The sequence below is a fragment of the Oryctolagus cuniculus genome, chromosome 15 (genome assembly GCF_964237555.1).
Source record: "Oryctolagus cuniculus chromosome 15, mOryCun1.1, whole genome shotgun sequence".
NCBI lineage: Eukaryota > Metazoa > Chordata > Mammalia > Lagomorpha > Leporidae > Oryctolagus > Oryctolagus cuniculus.
In genome coordinates this window covers 43,784,564-43,806,179 of record NC_091446.1, presented here as the reverse complement: position 1 = coordinate 43,806,179, position 21,616 = coordinate 43,784,564, and the positions used below count along the sequence as shown (strand labels likewise).

The following is a 21,616-nucleotide window of genomic DNA, read 5'->3' as shown; positions in this document are numbered from 1 at the left end:
AAATATATCAATCGTGATTATTTTTGCACATAGATCTTATTCAGAGGCTTATTAAAAGAAGGGTATATTATCTGTTAAGATGTAGAAATAATAAACCTCAAGTGATAAATTATCTCAATGACAATTAAGTGATATACCTTTAATATGACTCCCTCAAGTGTGATAATTTCTGTCTAATTTGAGAGAAGAGAAATAACAGCTCTTCTCTGAAAAGCACCCCTGTTAAATGCTACAACACAGGGCAGGTCTCACTTCAGCAAAACCCATCAATTCCTGCGTTCAAATGATTCTACCAAGACACAGCCTCAGATCAACCCAGGAGAAATCATTTCATGAAAGTCCTTGGCTCATTCTAAAACAGTAAAAATTACAGAAAGTTGGGGGCTAAAATGAACTAATATTGAACTAAGAAGATTTCAAGAATGACAGACTGAACACACTGGGATCAACTTCCTCATGAAAACTGCAGGAATATAACCAAAATTAAAAACAAGACACCACCACCAAAAACATTTAGATTTTTTGTTGCCTTTGTGTTCATTTTTAAAGATGCGAGTGATATAGCACGAGCCCCTAGAAATTTGCTGAGGTTGGGGAAGATATTCTGAGAATATTTTCATGAAGTCAGCCTAAGGTGAAAAAATGAGATGGTTCCAAAAACTTCCATTTATTAGAGAGGTGGATGTTTTTAATACTGAAAGGCTGGCGCCGTGGCTCACTAGGCTAATCCTCCACCTGTGGCGCCGGCACACCGGGTTCTAGTCCCGGTCGGGGCGCCAGATTCTGTCCCAGTTGCCCCTCTTCCAGGCCAGCTCTCTGCTGTGGCCAGGGAGTGCAGTGGAGGATGGCCCAAGTACTTGGGCCCTGCACCCCATGGGAGACCAGGATAAGCACCTGGCTCCTGCCATCAGATCAGCACGGTGCGCCGGCCACAGTGCGCCGGCCATGGCAGTCATTGGAGGGTGAACCAATGGCAAAGGAAGACCTTTCTCTCTCTCTCTCTCACTATCCACTCTGCCTGTCAAAAAAAAAAAAAAAAAAATCTGAAGCTGCCATTTGCTACTTCTTCATTCTGCACTTCCCAGTGGTGACTCAGAGGCCCGCCCACAGGTAAATCCCCTGACACTGGTCACAGGGCATGCCTGTCTGTCTCTCGCTTCCCTAGATTTCAGATTTTGCTCTCTTCAAATTTCCTCTCCTCAACACCAGTAATTCTGCCACTGAAAGTCCTTTGTATCCATCTCCTGTTCTCATGCCACCATTCTAAACATGTATATTCTAAACTTTATTTTAAAGTTTCCTAATTATTCACCCAGCACTGTTAGATCTCTGATGTATCCCACCCTCTCCCTACTCCATCCTGTACTTCACCACCAGAGTAACGTTTCTGAAATATCCTATCACCCTTTCAACAAGTTCTTGTAAACAGTAGGCAGGCTACATGGTGTCATTCACTCACCAGTTCAAATATAGTCACCACCTCCTCCCTGCATACGAGATAGGAACTAAAACTCTGCACTTGTTATTCAAAGACTTCCATTCATGCCCCCAGTTCTTTATGACCGTATTCACTGCCTTCCATCCCCACTACCACCACCTCCTCCTGTCTGGACCTGTCCTTGTGGCTCAGTGGGTTAAGCTGCTACTTATGACACCTTCATCGCACTTTAGAGTTCAAGTCGAGGCCTGGCTGCCTGCTTCTGATCCAGTTCCCTGCAAAAAGTGTCCAGGAAAGCAGCAGAAGATGTTCCAAAGTACTTGGGCTCCTGTCACCTATGGGGGAGACCAGGAAGGAGTTCCTGGATCCTGGCCTTGGACTAGCTTGGCCCAAGCCATTGCAGCCATTTGGGAAGTGAACCAGTGGATGGAAACATACACTCACTCTCGCTCTGCCATTCAAATAAATAAATAAATCTTAAAAAAAAAAAAAAAAAAAAAAAAACCTCCTTGCTGTCAGGACAGACTCCTCACTGCCCTAGATTTCACCATGCTCACAACTGCCTGCTTTGTCCAAATGTTGTGTTCTCTACCTAGAAGACCTGCCCCTCCCTCACGCACAGTGTTCACGCAGCTCAGCCACGACCTCCTTGAGGAACCCACTGCCACTCATAGTGTCCGCATCAGCTCAGGGAAAGAGGTCCATAATCAGTGCTCATGGAGACTGCACCTCCTGAAGCGCCCCTGTCTGTTCAGAGTAGAACGCACGTGGACCCCCACCGGGAGAGCTGCTGCTTCTCTGGGAGCCGAGCTGGGTAGGTCAGACAGGGCTCAGCAACAGCACTTCAAACGTTTACAAGCACTTCCACCCTCGTCCCTGATACTTCTTTATACGTTCCTTGTCCGAGCCAGCCATAGAGATGCTACCTCATCTCCCCACTCACTCCCACTGCTATCACCAAAGCAAATCCCCTTACCATGGTCCTTTGAGCTGCCTCAGTTGGGTTTCACTCAGCTGTATGTCTTACTCAGGTGTATGTCATTAGCAACCACCAAGAGGAGACACAGGCTCAGTGAACCGGTCAGAGCTAACTGTTGGACTTAGAAGAACTCAGAACAAAGTAGGTTTCCCAATTGGGTTGCTCTGTTACTCCACAGTAGACTCAATGACAACAAAGAACTTTGGTAGTTGGCAGCCCTCGGGAGAGCCTAGTTTTAAAAAAATGGTATCATTAAAAAGGTGATAAGCAAAGACCACAAGAAGCATTTCCTTCTTACGGATTCAGATTTAAGACAGAAAACCACTGTCTACAGTGATGTCCCTGCTCACAAGTTACCCACCTCTTTATATATATATATATATATATATATATATATTTTTTTTTGACAGGCAGAGTGGACAGTGAGAGAGAGAGAGAGAGAAAGGTCTTCTTTTTGCAGTTGGTTCACCCTCCAATGGCCGCCGCGGCACCGCGCTGATCCGAAGCCAGGAGCCAGGTACTTCTCCTGGTCTCCCATGGGGTGCAGTGCCCAAGCACTTGGGCCATCCTCCACTGCACTCCCTGGCCACAGCAGAGAGCTGGCCTGGAAGAGGGGCAACCGGGACAGAATCCGGCGCCCCGACAGGGACTAGAACCCGGTGTGCCAGCACCGCAAGGCGGAGGATTAGCCTAGTGAGCCGCGGTGCCGGCCCCACCTCTTTTCTTAAGAGCAGCTTTCCTGTCTTCATAAATCTCATCTTCTTTGTTGAGCTGTGTAAGGGACAAAGTCATTCCATTCAGTTCAGAGCATGCTCCGATTAAAAAAGAGAGAGAGAGAGAGAAACTACCATGATGCTCAGCTTCCAGCTGCATTGGAACCACTTGGAGGGCTTGTTAAAGCACAGGTTGCTGGGCTCTTCCAATGGAGTTCCAGATTCAGCAGGTCTGGTGTGGGGCTGGATAATTCCCATGTGTAATAATGCAAGTGCTCACACATCTGAGAACTCATGACCAAAATCAACGGTTACTGGGGCTGCATGTTACAATCACCCGAAGATGTTTTCAAAGACTGCCAGAACCACGTCAGTCTCTACTCAATTGAGTCGTCTTCTCTGGGGTTTAGAGACCAGGTACTGGTGTTTTAGGTTTTACAGAGGATTCCACTTTGCAGCCAGGCTTTGTTAAATCTATCTATACGGGCATTCAACCTGCATGGGACATGAGCAGAACAGAGGACCACTCAGTGGGGTAAAAATTTATTAAGTATCTACAACATATGTTGCTCTCTTCTAAATGACATGAGTTTTTTTATTTAAAAAAGATTTATTTATTATTTATTTATTTGAAAGGCAGAGTTACAGAGAGGCGGGGGGGAGGGAGAGAGGGAGGGTGGGCTTCCATCTGCTGGTTCACTCCCAAAATGGCCCCAATGGCTGGAGCTGGGCTGATCCAATTCCAGGAGCCAGGAGCTTCCTCCAGGTCTCCTGCGTGGGTGCAGGGGCCCAAGGATTTGGGCCATCTTCTACTGGTTTTCCAAGTCATGGTAAAAAACTGGATTGGAAGTGGAGCAGCCGAAATTCGAACTGGCCCCCTTATGAGATACTGGCGCTGCAGGCGGCATCTACACCACAGCACCAACCCCAACATGAGATTTTTTTCTTAAATAAAGGATAATAGCTATCCATGGCACGCCAAGAGTGCATAACTTTAGAAGCTACACATACAAGCCAAATATATAGACACATATAGATATATTAAAAGAATGTATTATTGAATCATCACTTACAAGGTATTAAGTCCTTTATTTGCATCATCTTTTTATGCCTTTACAACAATATTAGGTGCTTTTATTATCTTGATTTCACAGAAAAGAGAATTAGTGTTTCTTTCGAAATGATATGTTTTCTAGCCAGGATCATTGCTGTGATGTCCAAAATCCAGTGTTCTCCGATCCCTCTGTTTCACTGACTTCCACTAGACACCTTTACAGGGATGTTTCTAGAAAAAAAATAGAAATTGCTTCTCCAGCCACCTCGCATTTCTTTTCTCTCCAGTCGTGGGTGGCTCTTCAGGCCTGTGTGTTTGATGATAGCACAGGGCGGGGAAGGCCGAAGTTAGAGCACTGCTACTCAACATGGGCTGGGTGTTAGCATGAACTAAAGCGCTTTGGAAAACCCCGAGGCCCAGACCACTGATCCTACCATTGGGAGGGACAGTCCAGGGGTCAGCAATGAGCCAGGAAATCTTTACAGCCTGCTCACCAGGGAAAACCAAAAGTCTTGATGTATAGCATTTGCCGATTTCCATGGTATTGACACTCCCACTGTGGCTTATTTCAGACTACCCATGTGATGAAACTGAGCCACAAAGTTGTGAAAATCTCTTTATTCATTTTTCTGTTGATGGACATATAGGTTGATTCCATGTCTTAGCTACTGTGAATAATGTTTCAGTGAACATGGGGGAGTGGATATCTCTTCAATATGCTTATTTCATTTCCTTTGGATGCATTCCCAGTGGTGGAAATGCTGGATCACACAGCAGCTTTATTTGTAGGTTTTGGAAAAAGCTTCCTAGTGCTTTCCTTAAAGGCTATACCAATTAACACTCTCATCATCAGTGTACAACTGATGTCTCTATATCCTTGCCAGTACATGTTATCTTTTGTCTCTTTGGTAATAGCCATTTTACCCAGTGTGAGACAATATCATATTGTTGTTTTTAATTTGCATTTCTCTGACAATTAGTGATGTTGAGCAGTTTTCCATGTATCTGTTGACCATTTATCTATGTTCTTTTCATAAATGTCTATCTCATCGTGCTGTTGATTTGTTCCATTTTTATGCAAATCTTTCTAGTTGAATAAAATCCAATTTTCTGTTTTTGCTTTCATTGCTTGTGCTTTTATTTTTTTTTTAATTATTTTTTTTTTTGACAGGCAGAGTAGACAGTGAGAGAGAGAGACAGAGAGAAAGGTCTTCTTTTGCCGTTGGTTCACCCTCCAATGGCCGCTGTAGCCAGTGCACTGCGGCCAGCACACCGCGCTGATCCAATGGCAGAAGCCAGGTGCTTCTCCTGGTCTCCCATGGGGTGCAGGGCCCAAGCACCTGGGCCATCCTCCACTGCACACCCTGGCCACAGCAGAGAGCTGGCCTGGAAGTGGGGCAACCGGGACAGAATCCGGCGCCCCGACCGGGACTAGAACCCGGTGTGCCGGCGCCGCAAGGCGGAGGATTAGCCAATTGAGCGGTGGCGCCAGCCGCTTGTGCTTTTAGAGTCATAAATAAAAACAATCACCATTGAGACCAATGTCAAGAAACCTTCTCCCTGTTTTTTTCTAGCAGTTTTACAGTTTCAGGTTTTATATATAAGGCTTTAATCCATTTTGAATTGATTTTCTATATAGTATAAAATAAAGATCTAATTTTATGTTGGATGGTTTTCCAACACTATTTATTGACAAGACTCTTCTTTCTGCATCATGTGTTCTTGGCAACTTTGTCAAAGATCAGTTGACTATAATTGCATGGATTTGATTCTGAACTGCATTCGGTTCCACTGGTCTATATGCCTGTGTTTTGCCATCAAAACATTGTTTTGATGATTATACCTTTGTGGAGCATTTTGACGTCAGGTAGTATGAAGCTTCTAGCTTCTTTCTCTTGTTTTTCTTATTTTTTTATTAAAATACTTCGTGGTTCCACACAAATTCCAGAATTTATTTTTTAATTTCTTTAAAAATATTATTGGAATTTCGTTAGTGATTGCATTGAAACTACAGATTGATTGTTCCAGGTAATGTGGACTTTTTTTTGACAGGCAGAGTGGACAGTGAGAGAGAGAGACAGAGAGAAAGGTCTTCCTTTTGCCGTTGGTTCACCCTCCAATGGCCGTCGCGGCCAGCGCACCGCGCCAATCCGAAGCCAGGAGCCAGGTGCCTCTCCTGGTCTCCCATGGGGTGCAGGGCCCAAGCACTTGGGCCATCCTCCATTGCACTCCCAGGCCACAGCAGAGAGCTGGCCTGGAAGAGGGGCAACCGGGACAGAATCCGATGACCAACCGGGACTAGAACCCGGTGTGCCGGCGCCGAAAGGCGGAGGATTAGCCTGTTGAGCCACAGCGCTGGCAATGTGGAGATTTTAACATTAATTCCTTCAATCCATAAGTATGAGACATTTTTCCATTTATTTGTTTCTTCTTCAGTTTCTTTCATCAACATTTTATAGTTTTAAGAGTATAGGCCTTTCATCTTCTTGATTAAACTTACACCCAAGCATCTGAGGAAGAGAGGTATTGAACATGGGAGTTTTCTTGAATTTCCTTTCAGATAGTTCATTGTTAGTGAATATAAACACTACTGAATTTGTAAGGTGATTTGATATCCTACAACTTCAGTGAATTTATTTATTAATTATGGTGGAATCTACTATTTAGCCCTTAAGAATTAGGAAATTCTGTCATTTGTAACAAAATGGAAGCATCTGGAAGACATTAAGTGAAATAAGTCAGAAACAGAAAGACAAATATTGCATGATATTACTTATTTGTAGAATATGAAAAAGCTGACTTCATAGAAGTAGAATATAATGGTTTTTTCCAAGGTCTGGGTTGAGGAAAATGGACACTATTGACCAAAGGGCACAACGATTTAATTAGGATAATAAGTTCTGGAAATCAGTTGTACAGCTTAGTGAGTAGAGCTAATGAAGAAGTGTTATACATGTAACATGGCTAACAGAGTATATCTGAAATGTTCTCATCACATTAAAAAAAAGTATGTAAAGCAATAGATATGTTAATTAACTTCATTTACTCATTTCACAATGACCAAATCATAGTGTACATAGTAAATGTATATAATTTTTATTTGTCAATTATACCTTAACAAAGCTGGAAATAAAAAAATATGAAAATGTAAGTCTATTCTTGCAGGTGCATAGTAAGTGGGTTTGGCACACCATTGGATGCAATCCAAGCTTTAGTATTTTTTTTTTTTTAAGCTCAGCAAATGTTAAAGAACCACTGGGCTACAGAAACTAGATTTACCCAGGAGCCTTAGGGTCCTGGGATAAGAAATTTCTATGGAAGGCATACAAAGAGGTAAAGAATAGGGGGGAAAGGAAGAGAAGGATTGAGAGAGGAGGGGGAGAAGGGGAAGGAAGAGAGTGTTGAAGGAACCTAGCTCGCGGGAAGCAATGCAGAAGCAAGAGTGGCAGCTGGGATACCAAGAGCCCGCCTCCTGAAATCCACTAACTGGTTAGGATGTGTCTGTTCTTCACTCGGATCTTAGAATGCCAGGGCACAGGTGCTTCCATTGACAGCTTTTCAAGGAGTAAAAATACACATTTTGATTGAAAGTAATTGCCTCCCATGTATAACAACTGAACACTAAGAATGCCTGATTTTGTTCTCTCAGGCTTTGTGTTGTTTGCAGGATATAGCTTGTTCCCAAACAACTAATTTTAAAAAGCCAACAAATGGTTTCCCATCAAATTTCAGACTTGCGTTGACTCCTACCCTACACTCATTACTTGAACATGGGTCTCCTGCAGGGGCATAGGAAGTGGGTCACAAAAATCAAAGGGAGAAGTGCTGAAGTGAGTCAGGTCTGGCAAGTTATTCTTTCTAAAGTTTGTCTTCTCTTCTGTCAAAGTGGGACTCATTCCCCTCCTCACAGGGTTGCTGTGGGAAGGAATTGAGACAGAAAATGGGAAACACATAATCCAAGACACTCAGAAATTATAATTATAGAACTATAAAATATATATGTGGTCATGATAGCAACCACCTTTTTAGAAATAGTTAGATGTTCACATCATATACTCTTCTGCTGTTCATCTCTCTTCTTAATCTGAATAAAGCATTTACTTTCTTGAGATTTCAGAGCCACCCATGTTCTGATACAGGGTTAGGACATGAACATGTCTGAGGCATGTCTGAGGGACATCCCTACCCAAGCATCACTCTTTGGTGACCAACAAAACAGATTCAGCTGCAGCAGAAACACTTCCTAGTGACCTTTTTAATGTTTCATGGCATCAGACACTATGTCTGAGTTCTAAATCCATTGTTTGTCTTTCTCCCCTTTTGCAATCTCACATTGAACAGTGACCTTCACCACGTGAGAGTGTCCTAAGAGCCACACATGCCCACTGCTGCCTCTCTTCTGCTCCATTTCAAACCACATCCTACTTCCTTTCTACACAATCATTACAATAAGCCACTGGTCACATAGAACTTCTAACCACGTCTCAGATTTAGTTGGTATGTCTCTTAAATCAATAATCAGCTCCTTAATGGTCTTGCTCTTCCAAGATCTCAAGGGTCCCTTCGATTTAAAAGGCCATCACTCTCAACAGAGATATTGTGATAATTTATACATAACTCATCATACTTGTTATCATTTTCAACAGGAAGGATTCAGTTATGGGGACATCCTATTGCAGTAGATTGGGCAGAGCCAGAAGTAGAAGTTGATGAAGACACGATGTCATTAGTGAAAATCTTGTACGTAAGAAATCTGATGCTATCTACCTCAGAAGAGATGATTGAAAAGGAATTCAACAATGTTAAACCAGGTAGGACATACGTGTAAGACATGCTCTGAAAGCACTGATGCTTGAGATGACTTCCTGTAACTCAACTAGGATAACTTCTATTTAGCTCATTCTCATTATTGCATGCAGATGACCCAGACAATACTCCTGTCTTTCTATTATGAAAAGGGACACTCGGTACTATAGTTACCAATATGATAATCTTATATAATGTCAACACTTATTATCATAACACTTATTAAAATTATTTTGATAATTTTACATTTTAGATGAGTGATTATTGTTCACTGAACTGTAAATCCTCTGAGTTCTTTTTTCTTACTGTCTCTTTAGTCTCAGAACTCAGTCTCTGGGTTTGGGGGAAAATAAATGCTCAGTAAGTATTTACGGCAGTAATGAATGCATCGCCGTAACTTTAGGTCTAATAGAGAGTTCTCAATTTTACTACTGACTTTTAAGGATAGATTATTCTTGGTTGTAGGGGGCTGTCCACTGGATCATAGGAAGGTCAGCTGCAGGCTAGAACCCTCCCCATTAGAGACCAGTAGCAATCCCCAGGTTGTCAAAACCAAAAATATCTCCAGACATTACCAAATATGAGAAAACTTCAAAAGTTCATGGAAAATGAAATTAGATGCTGATTTTGTCACAAAAAATTTTTGAATTCCATGCAGTTTTTTTCATAGAATACATTTACATGAACTTTTTGAAGTCCCCTATTATGCCCTAAGGGTTGGTAAAACTGACCCCAATTGAGAACCATGGGTCTAATATAACATGTATGTGGCCTTAGGTACATGAGTAAGGAGGTGGTGATTAATCCTAGGAAATGCATTTGGGTGAAGAGGAAAGAAAAGGAATGAAAGGAAAGCGAAAGGGAGCAATTAGTTCCTACTCATCCTGTCAGAAGTTTTCTGTATCAATTCTCAGTCATAAGATGAACCTCCTATTTCTTTCTTCTCCAAATGAAAGCTACAGCCCTGAGCCTGGGGAAGCACCTTGAGAAACAGTGCCCAAATGTGTTTCCCCAAACCAATTGAGAACATCAGTTATTTGTTGGACTGACTGAGCTACCAGGATAACAATTATTATGGCAGTAACTAATTCTTGGTAGATATGACTGTTAAAAGGGCTCCATAGTCAAGTAAGTTCATAAACACCAAATTCCAAAACATTAAACCAATTTTTTATTGTGAGATTTATCAGTCTTTAATCTTCTAACATGTTTTAAAAGTTTTCAGTGGATAGGATGCCTCATTTCCCAAATTTTTGGAGCTTGGACTCTATTTTGTGGCAGACCAATTTTGGGAATTGTGTATTTTAGAATACACACTGGGCAATACTGGCCGAGGTTTATCTTAGTGGTAACATCCTTCCATAATAGAATTGCTCATTCTCCAGCCAACTTTCTAGGTTGTTGATAAGCAGGAGCCATGGTGCTATCACTTAAAATTGTCTAAGAATACACTTCATCTACTTGGAAGCTGAGATCTGAAACAAGATGCAGTTGCAAGGCTGCAAACTGATGTACGTATATATAAACATTGCTCCATGTGGGTCCAGTGTTTGCAAAAACGGTTCAGGTGCCATTTGGGACTCCCACTTCCATTATGAAGTGCCTGAACTGAGTCCTAACTCATCTGTTTCCAGTCCAACTTCCTGCTGATGTGAACCCTGGGAGCCAGTAGATCATGGCCCAAATGCTTGGGTGCCTGCCATCCAATGGAGTTCCGGGCTTCTGACTTTAGGCTGCCCTAGTTCTGGGTATTGTAGGCATTTGGGGAATGAGGCTGTGGATGGACTATCTCTGTATTTCTCTTTGCCATTAAAATAATATACATAACACATATAATATTTAATATATATAGAATTCTATCATCCTCTCCCCAATTGTATTGATTTTCTATCTTCTCAGAGGCAACAGTACTTCTTTTTTATGATTTATTTATTTATGTGAAAGGCAGAGTTTCAGAGGAGGAGGGAGAGAGACAGAGAGAGGTCCTCCATTTGTTGGTTCACTCCACAAATGGCCAAAACAACCAGGTCTGGGCAAGGCTGAAGCAGAAGTCAGAAATTTCATCCTTGGCTCCACATGGGAGGCAGGGGACCAGGTGCCCAGGTCACTCCCCACTGCCTTCACAGGTACATTAGCAGGAAGCTGGATTTGAAGCAGAGTAGCTGAGACTCAAACCAGCACCCTGATATGGGATAGCAGCATTGTAAGTGGCAGCTTAACCCACTGCACCACAACACTGGCCCCTGTACTTTCTATTTTTATCTAATTAAAACAATGCCTCTTTTGAGAAAAGGTTAGAATGGGAAATTCCTAACAGGCTACTTCCTTTCATAGTCACAGGTTATCGGTTTTCCCAATCTGTATTGGGGACATGTGCCCAGACTCTATTCATAATAATGAAAATAATGAGCGCCAGATATGTTTCTCTCTCTCCCTCTTTTTTCTTCCTGAACCTAAAGTGCATCTTAGTTGACCGAAGGGCAAATTCTGAGGCTGGTGGCACAGTTCTCTGGATTCTATAATGTGTAGCTTATTCTTTTTTTTTTTTTTTGCATTCTGCAAAATAATATGAATTACAAGCTAAACAGCTATCAGATATAGGCTGCATTGAGAAAGAAAAGTCAGAGCTAATGAGATTATATTCTAGTGAAAAGGATGTATTCAAGGAGGCTACAGTTCCCTAGAAAAATGTTGAGAGGCAATAAGAAAATAACATTTAAAAATTCTATTTAAAGTTTGGATCCTGCTGGTAACCTAGTTATTCTTGGAAATATTTGACTATATTTCATTGTAACACTGATTAGTCTGGAAAAAAATATATATTGGCACTCACAGAAACAAATGACAATCAGAACAGAAAGTGGGGCCAGAAAATGTAGGTTCTTCCCCAGTGTAGCCTAAGGGTATCTGCTATAGTTCCAATTATAGTCGTTCTACAGAACCTGCTTTTACTGTAACAGTTTAGCAGCATCAGACTCACCTGGAGAGCTTCTTAAAACACAGAGGACTTGCCCCGTCTCAGGCAGGCCCAAGTGTCTATGTTTCGGCTGAGTCCAGGTAAAACTGACGATGCTGGTCAGGCGGCCACCCTTTGAGAACCAGGACCCTCTGGTAATTCTCCTTTTGGCACCCAGGAGTGTTTGCCTTTAGGAAACTGATGTGCTGCTGACAAGTTGGTAGTGAGCAGAGTAATATTTTTCCTGATTCACAATATGGTGATTTCAGAGGACTTTCTTCTTTGCTGATGGATGCTCCATTAATCATGACCACTGATAGTCCATGACCTTTCCTTCTGCTTGGGGATTATCAAACAAAACACAGTGTGCACTGAAGAAGGAACATATTAAAATAAGCCACATGGGGTGGGTGTTTTGCCTAATGGCTAAGCCACCAGGTGGGTTCCCCACATCCCATATGGGAGCTCCTGGGTTTGAGTCCTGACTCTATTCCCCATCCCAGCTTCCAGCTAATATGTACTCTAGGAGGCAAAAGGTGATAGATCAAGTAGCTGAACCCCTGCTAACCACATGGGACATCTGGATTGAGTTCCTAGGTCCCAGTTTTGGTCTGGCTAGCCTCAGTCATTGCGGGCACTTGAGAAGTGAATCACATGGGAGTTTGCTCCCTCTCTCCCTCTCCCTCTCTCCCTCTCCCTCTCACCCTCTCACCCTCCTTCTCTCCCTCCCTCCATCCCTCCCTCAAATAAAAACAAATAAAATAAATCATGTGGAGAATAGTGTTGAACAGAAAACCAACATTTATGATATAAGCTCTTTCTAATTTGTTTTATGAGGTTAAATTTTCATTATGTTTTCCAAAAGCAAGTGAATCTGAACATTAACACCCAAAAATACAATATGATTGCAAGTATCTGCAAGCAGAATTTCAGAACACCTAAATCCATTATCATCTGGTATGCCACCTAACTAATGCGGATGACAGAAGTTGGAGTGTGATTTGAATGGTAATATTCTCTCATTCGGTGTGCATTTACTGAGTGTCCCTCATATCCGAGGCACCAGGCAGGAACTAGGTGAACATGACTGCAAGGTGCATCTGAAGTAGATCCTGTTCTAAGGGTGCTAACAAACTAGGGGAGCTGCTGTGGAGGGTGGTGTTGAAGTAAGAGCCAAGACTGGAAAGGTGGAGGTGACCACCAGCTGACCGTCACTTCCCAGTTACCAATGGGGTTGAGTTGCGCTAATCACTTTCCCTGATACTGAAACGAATAAAGATATCATACTGAAAATTCATTCCATTTCCCATGCTTCATAGTTTCAGATACCTTTAATGTCTTAGTTTGACCAGACAATTTTGTTCTGTATAACCATTGTCACAAATCAAAGGCTGAAGGCTAGGGGAAAGAAAAGGAAGCACCACAAATTTTTTCAATGATCCTTACACTAAAGGCCTGCCATTTTTCCATAGGAAGATAATTCATGGTCACTGAACCAGGAGGTAGAGTCGAAACTCTAATTGCCTTTGTGTCCTTGAATCTAAAAGGATAACTAAACTTTGACAGCAAAAGGAAGAAAGGACAGGACTTTTTCTTCTTATCCTCCCTGGCATAATGCTTCTTCCCAAGTTATCTCTAGGAACTAAGGTTAAGGGAAGAAAATCTGACCTCTAAAGATCCACACAAGGCCGGCGCCGTGGCTCAATAGGCTAATCCTCCGCCTTGCGGCGCCGGCACACCGGGTTCTAGTCCCAGTCAGGGCGCCGGATTCTGTCCCGGTTGCCCCTCTTCCAGGCCAGCTCTCTGCTGTGGCCAGGGAGTGCAGTGGAGGATGGCCCAAGTCCTTGGGCCCTGCACCCCATGGGAGACCAGGAGAAGTACCTGGCTCCTGCCATCGGATCAGCGCTGCCATTGGAGGGTGAACCAACGGCAAAAGGAAGACCTTTTTCTCTGTCTCTCTCTCTCTCTCACTGTCCACTCTGCCTGTCAAAAAAAAAAAAAAAAAAAAAAAAAAAAAAAAACCAAAACAAAAACGATCCACACAAATGAGTGAAAGCTGAAAGGGGACAATAGGCATTCAAAACCCAAAACCGATGGTGTATAAACCAGGTCTCATCTTACCCTCACTCTAAGCAAAAGGTTTATTTTTAAAGTTGAGTAAGCAACAATATTTTAAATATATAATATTCAATCATCCTGGTATCTTAGTTTTTATTTTTGCATGTTGCCATCAATCTATATAGCAGTTTCTCTACATAAAAATGTTGTTGATTGAGTTCTTACACATAAAATATAAATAAGAAACTATTTAAAAAATACAAAGGTATATCAATTAAATAAAAGTCTTCATTCTCCTTAACTTTTCTTTGTATTCCTGAAGTAATCACTACAAACAGTTTGGTCTTCACTTTTTCAGTTCTCCTTCTGTGTGTGTATATTTATATTAGTGTATGCAAATGTAGACACTGGGATTTTTAAAAAACAAATGCTATAATAATATATTTGTTTTTAACTTTAAAATGTAATAGAAATTCTTGAATATTTCCATTTAAGTATTTTTTTAAAAAAAGATTATTTATTTGAAAGGCATAGATAGAGAGAAAGAGACACAGGTAGAGAGAGGGAGATTTTCCATCTGCTATAACTCCCTAAATGGCTGCAAGGGTCAGGCTGGGCCAGGCCAAAGCCAAGGGCCAGGAGCTTCTCCCAGATTTCTCACATGGGTTCAGGAGCCCAAGAACTTGAGCCATCTTACACCATTTTCCCAGGCTCATTAGCAGGGAGCTGGATCGGAAGTGAAGCAGTTGGGACTCCAAAAGTTAACCAAATGGGATGCTGACACTGCAGGTGGAGGCTTAACCTAGCACACCACAGCACCAACCCCATTTTGTTCTCTTTAAAGATGCCTTGTTGTAATTTGGATTTAATCATTTCTAAATATGTTTATAGCATGACCAATCATTGAGTTCAATTCATTCAACAAATATTTTGTCAAACATAAGGTACTATCTTTCACATTAAAAAAGATGTAAACTAAGATACCATTCCTACCTTATAAAATCTTTTAATGTAAGAAGTACAAAACACAGCCCATAATTATCTCAGAATATAAAAATTATTTTAAAATTATAAACACAATCTTCTGTGGAATGTGTAGAATATTAAAGCCAGACACCTGAAATAGTCTCAACTCTTTGAAAATTATATGTAGCATTTTCAGCAAAATCTCAAGTTTTCTAATGAAGCTACTTTCACTCTATTTACAGGAGCTGTGGAGAGGGTGAAGAAAATCCGAGACTATGCTTTTGTGCATTTTAGTCACCGAGAAGATGCAGTGGAGGCTATGAAAGCTTTAAATGGAAAGGTAATGCAGGGGGAATGAAAAATGGGTACAGGTCCCATTCAAGTTTGGGGTGGGCACTCTAACAAACAATCCTGTGAGTTTATCTTACTCTGACTTTCTCCATCTCTGACACTGCTGCATCTATCATTTAAGATGCATAAAGAAGTGATGTAAAAGGACAATGGGGCTAATATCCCCAATTCTACCTCTACATTTTTTGGGCTTGGACAAATTACTGGCCCTCACTTTCCTCAGGAAGAGAAGGTGAGAGTATATTATTTCAAGATGTCTTCCCCAATTCCATTTCTTCTGTTTCTTCAAAAGATGATCACCTCTGTATGACAGTATTTTAGAGGTGGATCATGAGAAAAGATGTCAAGATATTATATTGTCCTTAGAGTTTGACCTTCAAATTCTAGAAGAATTAGAATCTCTCACCTTGTCAAGAGTAGGTTATGGAGAAAAACCAACTTTTAAATCCTTTCTACTTATCTGTCTATGGAATTACATATCAACCCAATAAACATCAAAAACCTTTGGTAAGCCACTTACCTACCAGTATGTCCAGAATACAAAAAGAAGAAAATCAAAGGTGCTTGTCAAAGAGCTAGAAGTCTGCCAGAGGAACAAGACAAGTACAAATACCTATGCAAAGCACAGTAAAGTAAGTATTGTAAAAAAGAGATACAAGTGAAAAAAAAATTCAAGTTATAAAGAATCAGAAAATTGTCATGGATAGAAGATAATATATATGTAAGAAAAGCCATAAAAATTTGGTCTAATTCCAAAAGACAAAATATGGGAACAAGAGGCAATTTTATTTTTTTTTATCTTTTATTTAATGAATATAAATTTCCAAAGTACGACTCATGGGTTACAATGGCTTCCCCCCCCATACCGTCCCTCCCACCCACAACCCTCCCCTTTCCCACTCCCTCTCCCCTTCCATTCACACCAAGATTCATTTTCGATTATCTTAATATACAGAAGATCAGCTTAGTATACCTTAAGTAAGGATTTCAACAGTTTGCTCCCACACAGAAACATAAAGTGAAAAATAATAGATGATTTTTTTTAAATGATGATGAAATCAGATCAGACCTATTGTCATGTTTAATCCCAGTGAGAGTCAAGTTGGGAGTTGATAATTTCTTTTTTTTTTTTTTTTTTACAGAAGATCAGTTTAGTGTACATTAAGTAAAGATTTCAATCGTTTGCACCCCCATAGAAACACAAAGTGAAATATACTGTTTGAGTACTCGTTATAGCATTAAGCCTCAGTGTACAGCACATTAAGGACAGAGATCCTACATGAGGAGTAAGTGCACAGTGACTCCTGTTGTTGACTTTACAAATTAACACTCCTGTTTATGGCATCAGTAATCTCCCTATGCACCAGTCATGAGTTTCCAAGGCTATGGAAGCCCCTTGAGTTCTCCGACTCTTATCTTGTTTAGACACGGTCATAGTCAAAGTGGAGGTTCTCTCCTCCCTTCAGAGAAAGGCACCTCCCTCTTTGAAGACCTGTTCTTTCCACTGGGATCTCACTCACAGAGATCTTTTTGCCAGAGTGTCTTGGCTTTCCATGCCTGAAATACTCTCATGGGCTTTTCAGCCAGATCCGAGTGCCTTTAGGGCTGATTCTGAGGCCAGAGTGCTATTTAGGACATCCGCCATTCTATGAGTCTGCTGAGTATCTCACTTCCCATGTTGGATCACTCTCCCCTTTATTTATTCTATCGGTTAGTGTTAGCAGATACTAGACTTGTTTATGTGCTCCCTTTGACTCTTAGTCCTTTCATTATGATCAATTGTGAACTGAAATTGATCACTTGGAATAGTGAGATGGCATTGGCACATGCCACCTTGATGGGATTGAATTGGAATCCCCTGGTATGTTTCCAACTCTACCAATTGGGGCAAGTCAGCCCGAGCATGCCCCAAATTATACATCTCTTCCCTCTCTTATTCCCACTCTTATGTTTAACAGGGATCACATTTCAGTTAATTTTCAACACTTAAGAATAACTGTGTGATAATTACAGAATTAAACCAGTCATATTAAGTAGAACAGACAAAAAAAAATACTATGAGGGATAATGTATTAAGTTGTCCATTAGCAGTCAGGGCTATGCTGATCAAGTCACCATTTCTCATAGTGTCCATTTCACTTCAGGAGGTTACAAGAGGCAATTTTAAAGAGGCACAGAATTGGGGAACTGTAAGACAAAACTGGAGGATACAAACAGAGCAGTTAGCAAAGGAAGTAATTACAAAACTGAATATGGAATATAGGAGCCTGAGGCACACAGCATTCCTGAACACAAGGCACAAGGGACTGGAAAACTTTCAGGAATTCTGAAAGGGGAGAGAATTCTATGAAGCAGTTCCTTGGAGAGGAAAAGTGATAGGAGATACAGCCAGCCCAAGGCGACCTCTCAAAGAGCAAGGCAGGAGAATGAATGCCCTAATTCACTGTCTCTCCAATCTTCTGCCAAGGTTTCCCATGGGCCAAATCCAATCAAAATCTAGAAGGTTGGGGAACCCTGAAGAAGACCCCATGCATACTACTCTCCCAGAGCAGAGAGCAGCCAGAGCCAATGGGGTGTAGATCTGGAGGCCAAAGTGAACATACCAGCAAAGCCCTTTTAACACAGGGAATCCCCTTCTAAATGAGCTACATGGAGGCCTACAAAAATGAATTCTGGGAGAAAAACATTACTGACCCTGAAACACAAAAGGAAAAAATAATGTACACTTAAATATATGTATATGAAGCAAAACATTAATGCACCTTCATTGATTATTAAGTTTGGTATCACAAAAAGTGTTGCTGCTTTGAAAACAACTTATAAGTTAGATTTTCTCTATTTGGAAACATTGCTGAGTGTACATGTTGCTGACTGAGAAGAATATACAGCCAATAGTGAATTGAATGCTAAATCATTACATTGGTTAATGACAGTGGGAAAGTGTTCAAATTATTTGCAATTTTTATAGCTGAATATTTTTATGGTAATCATTACATATGTTATAAATTAAAATATATATTTATTAGTAGTAAGTACACTCTATATATCATAATTAACTGTAATGTGGTATGTGGAAATCAAAAGCAAGTTTTCCTAGGACCCATGAAGGGTTCTGAGCATCCATATGGATAATGGCATTCAACTTACCAGACCAGCTCAGACTTTGAAGATTTGTGTGTGTGTGTGTGTGTAGTAGTAGAGTAATGATTATATTTATAATTTACAGACATTAACTTGAGAGAATTGACTTTTTATAGAGCAGGGAGAAAGAAGAAAGAGGTAATGGAAACTAGTTATGAAGCTATTCTAGTCATCCTAATGGGATGAAATAAGGGCTAGAACTAAGGTGGGAATAGAACATGGCAGGGAGCTTCTACACAGAACTGCACAGAATAAACTCAAAGAACCCTGGGAGTGATTGGAGTTAGGGGTGAAAAAGGACAAGTCATTATAAGTCTTCAATGTGAGAGACTGTTAGGGAACTCAGAGAAGGAAGTCTACCCAGAAAGAAATATGATGAATTGAGCTTTGGACCATTATTGATTCTTTTCATACCTTTATGAATATTCACTTATTCTATAAATATTTATGAATATCTGTGATTTGAAAGAAATTTTGGTGGGTTTGAGTTATACGGATTAATAAGGTGTTGTCTTAGATCTTGAGATGTCTAAACCAAGTAACTAAAATATGATACTGAGTTTAAAACACTGTTGGAAAGAGCAGAGGAATGCAGAACAAAACCCTTTACACTAAGAAATTTGACTTTGCAGTAAAGAATCGCTCCACTCAGACCATCTCTTGAGATGGACATGCCTATAACCAGAGACCTGTTTGAGTTGTTCATCTTCCCCAAGATAGTACTAAATATTTAAAGAAACTTGTATACAAGGTAACCCATTCCAAGACTATTTCTTCTAATTATAACAATATCAACGGAAGACTGTTAAATACTAGTTGTACTTTATCTCCCAGTGTGTTCAATCTAATATACTGGTATTTGACACTGGCTCTTACTATTAAAAAGTAAGGCAGGCAAATGAAACTATGGCCAGATTGCTTACAAAAGTTGACCAAAGGGCCAGGATGACTATGAAATAATCAATAATCCAGGAACCACTGAGTGTCTGATGTGTACAATGGTGAAGATTCAACTGAAGGAAAAGAGAATTTGTGTAAAAACACTTTCTATTGTTTCCTTTATTTATATAAAATAGAGGCTCACCATATTCCCATTCAAAAGAAACAAATGTTTTCTATCAATGCTTTTTCCTTTTAATAAGAAGTACTTGTCGAGAGCCATCTTTGTTTCTTGTGTAGGCATGCAATACGGAGAAGTTAGTTGTGAGTGTAGACGTACACACAGCCACTGCCTTCAACATCTGGAGCTGTTAGCAATCTCAAAAACTGGTGTTAGGGAGGAACTACTCCAGTGATTCTTGAGTGCAGTTTTAAGCGGAGTGTGCCCTGAGAAACCTCAGTACTGATCCCGCAGCCACACCTACTCCTTATTATCCTGGTTTATTAATTCCCAGCTGCTCAGCAAATTAAAAGTTTGCTTCACAGAGATTCCTCTTCCTTAAGTAGAGCTCCCCTGAAGCCTCTCTTCTTCCCTAAGAGAAATTTATTGTACAGCTGCTCTGAGGACTAAGACATTTAGCTGGCTGTCATCTGGAAAAGTCTGATTAGGCTGGCCATTGCAAGGTGATAATATTTCAGAATATCTCTTTGTTTTGCTTTCACCCTCACTTTACTGACTAGGTAATGGAGATATAGTCTGCCCGTAATGAACCTGAAATTTCTTTTACTTATATACAATGTAATTTTAAACAAATAATATAATTGAAAATATTGCATAATTTTCTGTCTCAATGACTATATTTAGATTATAAATGTATAACCAATATGTCAATGGACCACTATGTCACTGTCAAACCTATTGGCATCTTATGCAATGTACCAACAAAACCAGAGAAACCACTGACTGGCATATAAAGACAGACCAGTAAAGAGACAAGAGACAGACAACTAAAACAGTAAACACACAGCAAACAGTCTAACACTTGGAAGGAAACATGTTATTAGGGCTCAGCCACACTTGGTCTCCAGATCTTCTCATGGTGTCTTTTTGCTCTCCACAACAGGTGCTGGACGGTTCTCCTATTGAAGTGACCCTAGCCAAACCAGTGGACAAGGACAGTTATGTTAGGTACACCCGAGGCACAGGTGGAAGGGCCACCATGCTGCAAGGAGACTACACCTACTCTCTGGGCCATGTTTATGATCCCACCGCAGCCTACCTTGGAGCTCCTGTCTTCTATGCCCCCCAGGCCTATGCGGCGATTCCCAGTCTTCACTTCCCAGCCACCAAAGGACACCTCAGCAACAGAGCCATTATTCGAGCCCCTTCTGTTAGAGGTAACATCAGTCAGCTCCAGCCTTACAGTAACCAAAAGTGTATAAGTGATTCATTCTGTAATAGCCTTTGAAAAATGAGTTGGGTCCACTGGCAGAAAAGCACTGAGAAATTGTGCGTTGAAAATCAGATATCATATCAATAGTTCTCATTCCAAAGGATTCTTTTGATTACATTACAACTGGTTATTGAAAAGACTTTGTCAGAATATAGTGAAAAAGAGTCTATGTACAAGCTTGATCTTTGCATGAATACCCTAAAATATATGCCAACTAAAACCTAGTTCTACTGTTCTACTATTGTTAGCTTCTTCTTTGTTATTAGACTACCATCTTGCAATCATATGTGATGCATTACAAAGCTTCCAAGGAAGAGCAGCATGGTCCAATGAAAACCAATTACCTCAAATAGCAAAAATATTTCAAGGCACATATGTACTTCATATGACTCAATGGCATTATCTTTATATATACTAGTAAGTCACAAATGATCATAAATACAGCATACCAGCATATGTTCTCATAAGGTAGCTCTCAGTAAATATATATTATACCTTTTAAAAAGTCAAACTTTGAGGAAATCAACTTTATCTATAATATGTGGGGAATTAAATATCCTCCAAATGGAAAAAAAGAACTTAATCTGTTTTCCAGACAATAATATTTCAAGTTTCAAATCTGTAAGAATTCTAAACATTCAAGCAGCTTTCTGAACTCAGTTAGTTCAAGCAATGTAGAAGATAAGCGAAGCATTTTTTATTCCCAAGAAATTGGTTTGTCTCTGCTTAGTATTATCTTCCAGAATAGTTTTTCTACAATGTGGCTAATGGCAACAGAATCCTACTTGTATCTCCAAGTGCAACATCCACCTCAGAAATGC

At 40.6% G+C, this 21,616-nt stretch overlaps 2 protein-coding genes across 6 annotated transcripts in view; one reads left to right on the top strand and one right to left on the bottom strand.

Annotated features, from left to right (window-relative positions):
- Positions 1-21,616, bottom strand: part of ASAH2 (N-acylsphingosine amidohydrolase 2) — a 204,278-nt gene that overhangs the window by 23,743 nt on the left and 158,919 nt on the right. The window lies entirely within an intron of this gene.
- The window catches only part of A1CF (APOBEC1 complementation factor), an 88,621-nt gene that overhangs the window by 58,605 nt on the left and 8,400 nt on the right, over positions 1-21,616 (top strand). For all 5 annotated transcript variants that reach the window (XM_008270124.4, XM_002718366.5, XM_070057677.1 and 2 more), the window contains 3 exons: positions 8,831-8,995; positions 15,213-15,310; positions 20,466-20,739. In XM_008270124.4, the coding sequence (XP_008268346.1) occupies positions 8,831-8,995; positions 15,213-15,310; positions 20,466-20,739 (537 nt within the window). The remainder of the gene's footprint in view (positions 1-8,830; positions 8,996-15,212; positions 15,311-20,465; positions 20,740-21,616) is intronic.